The 12,969-nt window shown below is 44.7% G+C and overlaps 2 protein-coding genes across 7 annotated transcripts in view; one reads left to right on the top strand and one right to left on the bottom strand.

Annotated features, from left to right (window-relative positions):
- The window catches only part of cdk19 (cyclin-dependent kinase 19), a gene marked incomplete at its 3' end in the record, with an annotated part of 215,960 nt that extends 209,108 nt beyond the window's left edge, over positions 1-6,852 (bottom strand). The window contains exon 1 of the mRNA XM_055665333.1: positions 5,997-6,852. Coding sequence (XP_055521308.1) covers positions 5,997-6,124 — 128 coding nt within the window. The remainder of the gene's footprint in view (positions 1-5,996) is intronic.
- A 440-nt stretch (positions 6,853-7,292) lies between these two features.
- Positions 7,293-12,969, top strand: part of amd1 (adenosylmethionine decarboxylase 1) — a 61,183-nt gene continuing 55,506 nt past the window's right edge. For 3 of the 6 annotated variants that reach the window (XM_055665336.1, XM_055665335.1, XM_055665334.1), the window contains exon 1: positions 7,293-7,718. In XM_055665336.1, the coding sequence (XP_055521311.1) occupies positions 7,612-7,718 (107 nt within the window). In that variant the 5' untranslated portion in view covers positions 7,293-7,611. The remainder of the gene's footprint in view (positions 7,719-12,969) is intronic. The other 3 variants (XM_055665338.1, XM_055665337.1, XM_055665339.1) reach the window with 1 other exon arrangement.

Here is a 12,969-nt window from a genome sequence, read left to right as displayed (position 1 = left end):
ACGCTGGCATTGAAACGCCCAACTCCAGTACCAAGTCTGTTGAGCTTCACCCATGCTCCTCTGGGGAGGTCAGACCCTGGACAGCTTTTATCTGGTGAAGAGATGTAGCTGTGTAATGGAGATGAGGTTGCCTTCCACTCCTGTGACCACTTGGTGGCTATCCAGTGTGCTTTTGTCTCAGTTGGCTGGATGGATGCTAGGAGTTGTTTTCCATGTGGAGCAAAGGGGTGACGGGACTTCAGTCGGGGTGGCCTCTGCTCTCTGCTGATAGCCTGATGGAGGAGGTGATCTGGGTCCATGGCACGACGAGATAGTGCCAGAGTTGCTGCTTGCCTTCGGATCCCTGCAGGCGGAATACCTGCAAGTATAGGGAGCTGCTCGACTGGAGTAGGTTGAAGGCACCCAGTGATGGTTTGCAAGGTGCTGTTCAGGCTCGTGTCTACCAGGCTAGTATGTCTGCTTCTACTCCATACGGGTGCACAGTACTCAGCTGGAGCATACACAAGAGCTAAGGCAGAGGTGCGAAGAGTTGATGGACTGGCTCCCCAACTTGTTCCCGCCAGGTGTCGGATGAGACCGCAACGTGCCATGACCTTGTCGCGGCGATCAGCCAGGTGTTGACAAAATGTAAGTGACCTGTCCAGCCGAGGTAAGTGGGTGTTTGTTGGAAGTCCAAGCGCCTATTCTTAATGAAGATAGCTAGCTCTCGCTTAGCTTCCTTGTTGTTTAGATGGAATGCTGTTGACCTCTTCATACCGCACTTTGGGGATACAATCCCATCGATTAAAACAATCATTTCTCTGTCAATCACTGACATCATTTCCTTTGCAGATCTCTCTTCCATTGCCTCCAGCCTCAGTTTCGCCATCTTACAAAACTCACTTATCTCATCTCTGTGATCCACAGCTAACCCTTAATTTTCAAATTCCATTGTTAACGTTTGCTGTTAATTGTGCTTTGGTTCTGTGGCATCACAGTTATGGCCCCGTGTGCTACATCAATATTTTTCCATAGAGAATGCCGAAAGATCAGTTCTTTCGTAAGTCATGACCCTTTAAAATATCTATTCAGGTATACAGGCCAAAGAAACTAAACGTAAAATAATCAAAACACTTCTTATAGTCATAGAGTCAAAAGCTCCTCCCTCCAGCTGTCATAGTCATGCAGTGCAGAACCAAGCCCGTCGGCCCAACTCGTCCATGCTGACCAAGATGCCCCAACTAAGCTGGTCCCATTTGCCAGTGTTTGACACATATCCCCCTTATTGTTTCCATGTACCTGTCCAGGGCAGTTGTTAGAGTAGCATGCTCAACTTATTTTAATAAGCTATGTGACATAGTTATGAGTTTAAACATGTTAATTTACTACAAACCCATTTTGTTCTCACTGAATACACTCACTATCCCCCAAAAAATGGTGAACAATGATGAGAACCAAGAAACAATATTTCAATCTCCCATCTTGACCTCGTCAGCCTATAAGTACAAAGATCCATTTGTAATGACTATGACTTGATTTATTCCTGGTTCGGTTCATGGATTTTTGTTACCCTTTTTGTAATAAAGTGCTCACAATATTATGTATTTTCCATACTTTTAAAAGTCATCTTATTAAAATGCATTATCATCTACCAGGTATCACATCATTCAACTGGCCAACATATCCCACTACTAAAGGAATTGGAGTGCACTAATGTGATTTAGAACGTCAAGTACAATCTTCTTAAAGAAAAATGAATGAAAGATGAAATTATGAACCAATTACAGTTACTGCTGCCCAAGAATTTTATCTACTGGAAAAAATGATTTTCCAAGCAGGACTTCACATGTGTTTTTGTCCAATTATAAGGGAAAAGAACAAAAATACCTCATTAAAAAAACTTAATTCAAGAGAACAATGATGTAGGACATATATCATAAGTGTTTGACAGCGCTGGGTTTGTACTCGCTGGAGTTTAGAAGAAGGAGTGGGGGACCAAATACTGAAAGGCTTGGATAGAGTGGATGAGGAGAGGATGTTTCCACTGGTGGGAGAGTCAAGGACTAGAGGTCATAGCCTCAGAATTAAAGGACATTCCTTTAGGAAGGAGATGTGAAGGAATTTCTTTAGTCGCGGTGGTGAACCTGTCGAATTCTATGGCTGTGGAGGCCAATGGATATTTTTAAGGCAGAGATAGATAAATTCTTGATTAGTACAGGTGACCACCAGGCGCACGATTGGCAGCCCCGCCAACAGTCTGTGTTTTTTTGTCTTTTTTAAATTTTTAGTATGTTAATAGTCTGTGTAAATGTTCTCCGGTTTGTTTTATGTGGGGTAGGGGGAGGGGGAGGGGGAAACTTTTTTTTCTGTTTCTTCCCTTGCCGGAGATGCGATTAATTTTCAGATTGCATTTCCGGTCGCTCTGCGGCCTACCATCGATGGAGCTGGAGGCCTCCTCGGACTGACCTTGGGGCCCCACCGCGGGGCCTGGACTCAACATCGAAGTCGATCCCTTGCCTGGGATCGCTCCAACCGCGGCCTGCGGAATTTACATCAGGAGCTCGTCGTCTCGGGAGAGGCCGTGGATGTCTGGAGCTCCAACATCGGGAAAGGTTCGACAAGCCCCGACGCATGGTTCGATCGTGCAGCATAGGGTAGCTGACATCCCTCCCAATGCAGCAGCTGATCGCCCCAACGCGGAGGGCCCGACCGCCAACTACGGAAGTCAAGATCATCCCGTCAAGGCCCCCGACCGACCGCGGGAGAGCAAAGGGAAGAGATTGAACTTTTTTTCGCGTTCCATCACAGTGAGGAATGTGGAGGAGTCACTGTGGTGGATGTTTATGTTAAAATGTGTTTTGTGCGTTCCGTTGCTTTTTATTTGTATGACTGACTTGGCAAATTAAATTCCTCTTATGTTGCAAAACATAATTGGCTAATAAAGTATTATTGTGATTGTGATTGGGTGAATGTGTGAGGGGTTATGGGGAGAAGGCAGGAGAATGCTGTTAGGAGGGAGAGATAGATCAGCCATGATTGAATGGCAGAGTAGACTTGATGGGCCGAATGGCCTAATTCTGCTCCTATCACATGACATTAAAAGTGGGACTCAGATAAATAAAACTTGATACACTTATAGTGCCCTCCATAACGTTCCTAAGACCCTCATTTATTTATTTGCCTTTGTACTCCACAATTTGAGATTTGTAATAGAAAAAAATCACATGTGGTTAAAGTGCACATTGTCAGATTTTAATAAAGGAAAGGCCATTTTTATGGAAGTATAGGATTTTGGTGTGTGTGCTTTATCATCATTCCTTACAATGCTACGTACGACAGTGATCGTGATTTCCATTGAAGTGTGGATGGCCGTTGGCTCGCTAGGAGCTCATCCGCCCTTTGACCTGTCTTGTTTTTGGTCCTGCTGAGGGTCCACAGCCCCCTCCTCACCTGGCAAACCAGGTGGGCAGGACAATTTAGTCGCCGACTATCCGACCGTGGAGCAGTTGGCATGGGATTACATGGTACCCGTGGCGGGGGGGAACTCCTCCCGACCTGAACCTGGACAGAGAAGTGTGATGCATCGTCACCGTTCCCGTCAGAAACCAGCACCACTGTGTCGTTAATGTTTTCAACGATGATGAATGAATGATTTTTTTAGAGATTTTGGTTTCACCATGTGGAAATTACAGCTGTGTTTATTTATACATAGTTCCTCCCCCTCATTTCAGGGCACCATAATGTTTGGGACACATGGCTTCACAGGCGTTTGTAATTGCTCAGGTGTGTTTAATTGCCTCCTTAATGCAGGTATAAGAAAGCTCTCAGTGCCTAGTCTTCCCTCCAGTCTTTCCATCACCTTTGGAAACTTTTATTGCTGTTTATCAACATGAGGACCAAAGCTGTGCCAATCAAAGTCAAATAAGCCATTATGAGACGGAGAAACAAGAATAAAACTGTTAGAGGCATCAGCCAAAACTTAGGCCTACCAAAATCAACTATTTGGAACATCATTAAGAAGAAAGAGAGCACTGGTGAGCTTCTTAATCGCAAAGGGACTGGCAGGCCAAGGAAGACCTCCATAGCTGAAAACCAGAATAATTCTCTCTATAATAAAGAAAAATCCCCAAACACCTGTCCGGCAGATCAGAAACACTCTTCAGGAGTCAGGTGTGGATTTGTCAATGACCACTGTCCGCAGAAGACTTCATGAACAGAAATACAGAGGCTACACTGCAAGATGCAAACCACAGGTTAGCCGCAAAAATTGGATGGCCGGGTTACAATTTGCAAAGAAGTACTTAAAAGAGCAACCACAGTTTTGGAAAAAGGTTTTGTGGACAGATGAGACGAAGATTAACTTATATCAGAGTAATGGCAAGAATTAAGTATGGAGGAGAGAATGAACTGCCCAAGATCCAAAGCACACCACCTCATCTGTGAAACACGGTGGTGGGGGTGTTTTGGCCTGGGCAAGTATGGCTGCTGAAGGTACTGACTCACTTATCTTAATTGATGATATGACTGCTGATGGTAGTAGCATAATGAATTCTGAAGTGTATAGACACATCCAATTTGCTCAAGTTCAAACAAATGCCTCAAAACTTATTCACCGATGGTTCATTCTGCAGCAAGACAATGATCCCAGGTCTGAAAAAGGGTTTTGACCCAAAACGTTGCCTATTTCCTTTGCTCCATAGTCGCTGCCTCACCCGCTGAGTTTCTCCAGCATCTTTGTCTACCTTCAATTTTCCAGCATCTGTAGTTCCTTCTTAAACAATGATCCCAAACATACTGCTAAAGCAACAAAGGAGTTTTTCAAAGCTAAAAATTGTCAATTCTTGAGTGGCCAAATCAATCACCCGATTTGAACCCAATTGAGCATGCCTTTTATATGCTGAAGAGAAAACTGAAGGGGACTAGCCCCCAAAACAAGCATAAGCTGAAGATGGCTGCAATACAGGCCTGGCAGAGCATCACCAGAGAAGACACCCAGCAACTGGTGATGTCCATGAATCGCAGACTTCAAGCAGTCATTGCATGCAACGGATATGCAACAAAATACTAAACATAACTACTTTCAGTTACATGACATTGCTGGGTCCTAAACATTATGGTGCCCTGATATGGAGGGTGGGGGACTAAATATAAACCACATGTGATTTTTTCTATTACAAATTGTGGAGTACAGAGGCAAATAAATAAACGATGGGTCTTTGTCCCAAACATTACACTGTACCTACTGTCAAAACTAACTGACAAATCTGTGTCCTTTATTACCCTCTGCAGTTATATGCCTCTGACATTGAGTGCATCTTTATTTTCCATTCTCCCAAAAGAACCTTTAAATGCCTTCCCTACCTTCCGTATTTTGTTCCCTAAATATCATCAGCTTTTTAACAACACTTTTAGCCTACCTTTCCCTGGAATTCTGTGCCACTGTTCCGGTCAGTTACCATGCTTTGGAATGTATTTATAAACTAATTCCTGAATAAATACAAACTATTTTCACTGCTGTGATAACATTTGCCAGTTTCACAATTGGCAATGTAGTGCCTCCAGAAAAAAAATCGGAACATTTAATTCTTGAAATCGGAGTATTCCTATTCCTTATAAATTACATTTACACACAACTGAACGTTAATTTAAGTGGCGATCACATTTTCAATCGATAATTTCCAAAGAGATGATGGAAGTTTAAAATGTCAAACTCTGGCTGACGGTCGGCAAGACAACAATAGGAAAACTCACGAGTAAATCACTTTATATCGTGACAACAGTGCTCTAAAGAAATACGGTTTCCAAAATAAATGTTATGAAGGCTGTGGTCCTTGGCCCGAAACAAGCGAGCATATAGTAGAAGAGTGTAAACACAGGCTGTTACAAACCAGAAACAAACACTGGTCTGTGTAGCACGTGAAACGAGCAAGCCAGAAATAGGTTTGTTTTTATATAAAGAAAACTATTGTAACGGCAGCAACATCAGTATCCCGGGGAAAACAGCTTTCGTTCCTTACCCATCTTTCCTCTTTGCTTTATAAACATGACCGTAGGTACCACGACCCACTTTGCAACCTTCATATTCAAACAGATCTTCTACTTTCTCTCGCTCCGCCGCCAGTTTCGTTTTAAAATCGTAATCCATGGTTGTCACTCCATCGATGCTTAAACAATTCACGCCTTCGGGAAGAGGGGTTCCCCGCAGAGAAGGGGGGGGGGGGAGGGAGCGGGTGTCAGATATTTTTTAGTTTCCTCATGTCGTGTTTTGGTCTCTTCCAGCAAGTTCACACGGCGACATTTACTGAGCGTTTGCTGTGTTGACGTTCAGCAGCCTACAAATGGCGACCCGCCGGGCACGCCGGGACTTGTAGTCCCCATTCCACCTGCCCGCCATCGCCGACGCTGCGGCCCCGTCAGCACCGGAACTACAACTCCCGTGACGCTGCACCGGGGGACGGCTAGGCTCTTCTCGGTGCCCCGCTCAACAACAACAAAAAATAGGGACAGTTAGTCCAAGTAGAGCGGGCGAAAGGCGACCGAGTTGTGGCCACCGAGAAAGGCGACCGAGTCTCTCTCCTTCTCCTGCCCTTAAAACTATTTCACCAGATGCAAAACAATGGAAATAACGATAACCCTGCAAAGATCCTCCTGTCATCCAAAATCAAGTTCCCGCTTTCTTGCAACATAGTCCTGGAAGCATTGACTGATCGGGAAACTGCACTTTTCAAAAATATATATATTAAAATATCATTTATTTAACTGTGAATGACTGAAACGTTCGTGGTTTGATTGTGGTTTTGATGGCAGTCCGTGGTCCCGCCGCACGAGCGCCGTGGACGGTTTCTCCCCACCCCCCACCACTCTCCGTTGAACGCCGTGGACGGTTTCTTTTCCTCCTGCTCCCCTTTCCGTGAAACAGCGTGGACTGTTTCTTCTCCCCCCCCCCCCATGAAGAACAGCGTGGACGGTTTCTTTTCTTCTACCCCCATCACAATGCCTCAATCTCCGCTGAGCGCCGTGTGACGGTTTCTATCCCCCCCCTTCCATACTCTCCGTTCAGCGCTGCGGACGGTTTCTCTTCTCCCCACCGCTTCCCCAACGGGTTTTTTTTTCGCGGGAGTGGCGCGCGCGGCATTCTTCCGCGAGGCCGACGTCACAGGCGCCCCCATTGTGTCCCGGGGCGTGAGGGGAAGGGAGGGGGGGGCGTGACCGGTCGTCAGGGGCGACGGTGGGCGTGGCCGTCGTCCCCGGCGGTGGTGGGGGAGGGGAGGGGAAGGGAGGGGGCGTGGCGAGGGAAGCTATATAAGGACGGGCTGGCGGACGGAGCGCTGCTATTCACAGCATGGCCGGCGACATTAGCTAGCGGTCGCTCAAAGCAATTCTCTGTCAAAAAAGGGATTGGCCTTAAGTTTAAAAAAAACCAAGCAAAAGAGAAATAATCACTTAAAATCGAACTCCCCAGTCCTGCACCACCAACTCCCCCCCAACCCCCACTGAAACAGAGCAATTGAAACTAACTTATTCTAATTAAGCTTTTTAAAACAAGAGGAGAGAGGAAAAAAAGAGAAAAAAAAATATTCCCCCCCCAAAAAAAGTTTTTTTTTTGTTTCATTTCGTGCGATTTGTTTCACGATGGAAAACGGTGCACACTTTTTCGAAGGGACCGAGAAGCTGCTGGAAGTGTGGTTTTCTCGGCAGGATAAGTGCAAGGAATCGGGAGACCTTCGGACCATTCCAAGGTATTGAATGGGAGAGTAAAGATGGTGGTGGTGGTGAAATTGTTCTGTTGTAAAATATAACGCTGTTCAAGTTTTAATATTTTTAAAACGAAAAAATGAGAATGAATCACGCCGCAATGTTCCTCCATGCTGGAGGCTAGACCCTGTCATTACTTACTTGCATTGTAACGTTTCACTGCAAGCTGGTGTACATATGTGGTGATTTAAAAAAAAAAAATCTTATTTATCTTTCAAATGCAAAAGCTCCAGGGTGCGTGGAGAAGGTTATTAGGTTAGAGATGGAAGGCCCTCGGTGCAAAGTTAACGTTAAACTATTGCAAAGAGCTCATGCTTAGGGTGCGGTCTCCCTCCTCTCTTTCTGCCTTTTAAGGCTTAATATGCAGAGGTGAAGATGGCAGAGGGGAAAAAAAGAACTGGGATTGAATGTTGGAAGTACAGAGAGAGAGAGAGAGGAGACAGTGAGAGCAACAGCCCCGGGGCGACAGCAACAGGTCTGGATCCAGACCCGCAGGACTTGCCCTTCCCCGGGTATTCATTTTAAAATAAAATAACCCCCTCCCCGAGTGAAAATGAGTCCCAATTTGCCTTCTTGTTGAACCATCTTTCTATTCGAGGTTCTTCACATAAGGCCAGACAGAGTAGGGCCGCGCACGTGTTTAATGTCTAGTGTCGAAAGGCTCTTCCTCTCCCCGGGCTGGCTTCCATTTAATGCAATCTCTTTATTTTATTTTATTTTTAGTTTGTTTTGCTTCCAATTCCCTTTGCAATCAGTCTGAGGAAGGGTCTCGACCCGAAACGTCACCCATTCCTAACGTTCCCTCCAGAGACGTTGCCTGTCCCGCTGACTTACTCCAGCATTTTGTGTCAACTCACGACCAGAAACGTCGCCTGTCCATGTTCTCCAGCAGCTGCCCGAGTTGCTGAGTTACTCCAGGATATTGTGCCCAAATACTATAGGATCTTTGATTGTGCCTCTCTCTACCTTTGGCCAGCCCGGGTGTAATTTGCTCCCAGGCTTCTTTCAGCTTGGTTTGTAGGTGGGGAGGGGGGGTCGAGAGACGACATGGCTGTCTCCCGTCAAAGCTGTTCAACCGGCCTCGTTAAATAGGGAAGTTCTGATAAACTCGTTACATTAAACATCCAGCGTCGAAAAAAATAGAAATGTCGCCCTTGGAGTTAGCAATATCGATAATTATCACTCCCTCCCTCGCCCTGACTAGACAGATTGCCCGCCATCATCACAGACTTTAAGCATGGCCTCTCGCCGCCCCACGAATGTACACGTACTTTCTCCAGTTAATTGTCTCCCGGCTGCAGATTTACCAGGCAATTTGTGTGTGTGTGTGTGTGCCGCCACCCAGGCAATCCGTCTTGTTCCTCGGGCATTTTGTGTGTGTGTGTTCCCTCACGACCCGGGCATTTTGCGTGCTGCTTGCTCCTCATGTCGGTTCCAGGTTTATGTGGTATTCGGGCAGCTTTGCTCTGGCACTTCATTGGGATGTTTTTTTGGCGGGCTCCTGGCGTGTTTGGAGCCGACTGACTCCCTCTCCCCCACCCACCCACCCCGTGAGAGACCTTCCATTCTGACCCTCACACCGAAAGTGGGGCCACCACGTGTGTGTCCGCCGATGCTTCCAGGCGCCGTTTTATTTTTCTTCTTTTTAACACCCGCGTTCGTTCCCCTTTCGCGCATTTATTCTTAGTTGAAAGCAGCATAGGGTGCGAAATCTCGATTTAAAAAACGCCCGAGTATGTTGTTTGACACCTTCGATGTGGTTATGTTGCCTTTTTTTTAAATGTACGTTGACATTTCCCATGCACTCGAGGTTTTGGATCCATCTCCCCTGAGCAGCAGCATCTTCCTAGTTGAAAGAGACGCCATTGTTGCGAAGGCAAGTGTACTCCAGCCAGAGAAAGCTATCTGTCGATCAACGCATGCCGCAATGCTCACTCAGCTCTTGCAGTCATTCCATGGACACGGATGGCGCTAGTTTACTCTGTGGTCAATATTCGCCCTACGTACTTCTGTGAAAAGTGGTGAACGCACGAAGGGCACGGATGTTGGGTTTTAAAATGGATGCGGTGTCAAAATTTGAATGACACGAAATCACTTCCCTAGTTACTAATTAATATGGAAAAGAGTCGACAATACATTGAAATGCGATTAGGTTTCAAATCCAAAGCCCTTCAAAAGTTTGTACCTATTAACCATTTAAAACATCAAATTATCATCACTACGTAGGAAGAAGTTCATCCTTTGGGCTCCTTGTAGAGCAATCGGGTGCTGTTAAAGATAGAGACAAAGTGCTGGAGTAATTCAATGGGTCAGGCAACATCTCTGGAGAAAATGAATAGCTGACGTTTCTGGTCGGGACCCTTCAGTGTTGCTAAGCTACTTCTGAAGGCTGCTAGTGATTTGAGAAGTATGAACTTGAAATACAGTGTGCCTACCTCCTGGAAGTAATAATTGTGTAGAGGAACAGCTGCCGGAAAAAGTTCCAGGATTTGCAAATCAAAATTACTTTGTGATTGTCATTGGGGCTGATAATTATACAGAACATTGGAGTAAAGAGTAAACCATGAACTCTTCTATGGAGTGAGTTGAGCTCCCTATATCCAGTTGCCCATATGAGATCTCGGTTTAATGTCTTACCCAAGAGCAAATGTTTCACCTGAACAGAAGCTTAATTCAGCAGATCCTGAGATTGATCTTGATGAATGAAGGTTTACACATTGCTTTGATTGTTTAGACCATGTATTTGGTTAGATAGTTCCAGATAAACACATTACTGAGCCAGAAATCTGTTATAATGGATTATTGTTCTGTTTTTTAAACTCGGCAGTTCTGAACCAAGAGGAAAATATAATCATTAATGGATCTTGCTTCTCATTTTGTTTGTGGTATTTGCTGATTTTGGCCTTTGAACATTCCTTCAAAGGCCAGTTCGTAAGCTTAAGCTTGTACCTTTTTGCTCAAGTTGAAGTAAAACAAATTGTTTTAATTTGCACACAGCAAATGAGTGTAGAATTGAAACGTGTGCTGCTGGTCCCCTCTCTCACTGAAAACTAGTAGAAATTATGTATGTGTGCCATTGGCTGCCAATTAGCTCTTGCAGGGTCCATGTAATTGCTCCGTTCTAGTAATTGCTAAAGCTAATCAGCTTGTTTTTATCACTCGTATTCTGTGGAGGGTTATGGGCATGCTCAGACATACTGTGCAATTAAAGGATAGGAATGAAAGAGTAGTGGGAAGTCTTTGCATCCATTCACTGCTCTCCTTACAGAAAGGTCTATAAGCTGCTATTCTAGTACTGAGAGATGTTTCATTGTAAATCGTTTTGGACAAGGTGCTAAACCAAAACCATGCCCTCATGTAGACCTTGATCTCGCAACACTATTTCATAGAACAGTACAGCACAGGAACAGGCCTTTGGCCCCACAATGTCTGTGCCAAACATGATGCTAAGTTACATCATCTGTTTGTGTTCCAGGCCCGCACTGCTCTGTGTGGGGATAAAACTTGCCCCGCACATCTCTAATAAACTTTCCCCCCATGCCTTTTAATGTTGGGCATTCTCACCCTGGGAGAATGATTCTGGCTGAATATTTTAAAGAAGAGTAAAGAGTTCCTCTCCTGTCCTGACCAATATTTATCTCTCAATTATATAAATCATTAGAAACATAGAAAATAGGTGCAGGAGTAGGCCATTCGGCCCTTTGGGCCTGCCCCAGCCATTGAATATGATCATGGCTGATCATCCAACTCAGTATCCCATCCCTGCCTTCTCTCCATACCCCCTGATCCCTTTAGCCACAAGGGCCACATCTAACACCCTCTTAAATATAGCCAATGAAATGACCTCAACTACATTCTGTGGCAGAGAATTCCAGAGATTCATCACTCTGTGTAAAAAATGTTTTTCTCATCTCAGTCCTAAAAGATTTCCCCTTTATCCTTAAACTGTGACTCCTTGTTCTGGACTTCCCCAACATCGGGAACAATCTTCCTGCATCTAGCCTGTCCAACCCCTTAAGAATTTAGTTCAAGAAGGAACTGCATATGCTGGAAAATCGAAGGTACACAAAAATGCTGGAGAAACTCAGTGGGTGCAGCAGCATCTATGGAACGAAGGAAATAGGCAACGTTTCGGGCCGAAACCCTTCTTCAGACTGAATTTTGTAAGTTTCTATAAGATCCCCCCTCAATCTTCTAAATTCTAGCGAATACAAGCCGAGTCTATCCAGTCTTTCTTCATATGAAAGTCCTGACATCCCAGGAATCAGTCTGGTGAACCCTCTCTGTACTCCCTCTATGGCAAGAATGTCCTTCCTCAGATTAGGAGACCAAAACTGTACGCAATACTCCAGGTGTGGTTAAATACATCTATTTATACATTAGAAGGATGAGAGGGAATCTCATTGAAACATATAAGATTGTTAAGGCCTTGGACACGGCAGAGGCAGGAAACATGTTCCCGATGTTGGGGGAGACCAAAATCAGGTCTCACAGTTTAAGAATAAGAAGTAAGCCATTTAGAACGGAGACGAGGAAACACTTTTTCTCACAGAGAGTGGTGAGTCTGTGGAATTCTCTGCCTCGGAGGGCGGTGGAGACTCTGGATGCTTTCAAGAGAGATTCCTCTCTCCAGAAGCACTACCTGTCCCACTGAGTTACTCCAGCATTTTGTGTCTTGTTTACATTCAAATCCCTGTCTTAGCGGCACATTCATTCTCAGAAGGAATTGCTATTTAGTCTTCCAGTTTAAGGCCCAAGTTCCAGAAAATAGAGTAAATAAATTAAATTCTAAACTGAGTATTAAAAGTTGATAAAATTCAGCTTTCTGGTTTTCATCTTTTTTGCACCCTCTGTCTCAGGAAGAAGTGATGTGTATAGTGCGAAAATGGAGCTTGTACAAATAATACCCAGCCTGTTTTCCTTGCATGTTATAATTGCACACACTCTTATCACTTATGACCTCATGACCTAAATACGTCACACTGCGTTTATTTGTATTAATCAACCAACCAGGTTCTGGTCTTAACTAAAAGATGAAACGTTCAACAAAGCAACAATGGACTCTGCCTGGAAAATTACATACTCAGTCAGCCCTGGCCGTATAAGTTGGGACAGTGTTAACACTGAAAAGGATGGAATATATTTTCAAAATAAACTTATTTCCGTTATGTCCAGCATTTTCACATGGGGTTAGCTGTTATAGCTAATTTGTATTCTTGAAATTATATTCTATCT

Source organism: Leucoraja erinacea, unplaced genomic scaffold (genome assembly GCF_028641065.1).
Source record: "Leucoraja erinacea ecotype New England unplaced genomic scaffold, Leri_hhj_1 Leri_117S, whole genome shotgun sequence".
NCBI classification, from domain to species: Eukaryota; Metazoa; Chordata; class Chondrichthyes; order Rajiformes; family Rajidae; genus Leucoraja; species Leucoraja erinaceus.
The sequence above is the reverse complement of the archived record's forward strand: the minus strand, read 5'-3'. Positions and strand labels throughout refer to the sequence as shown.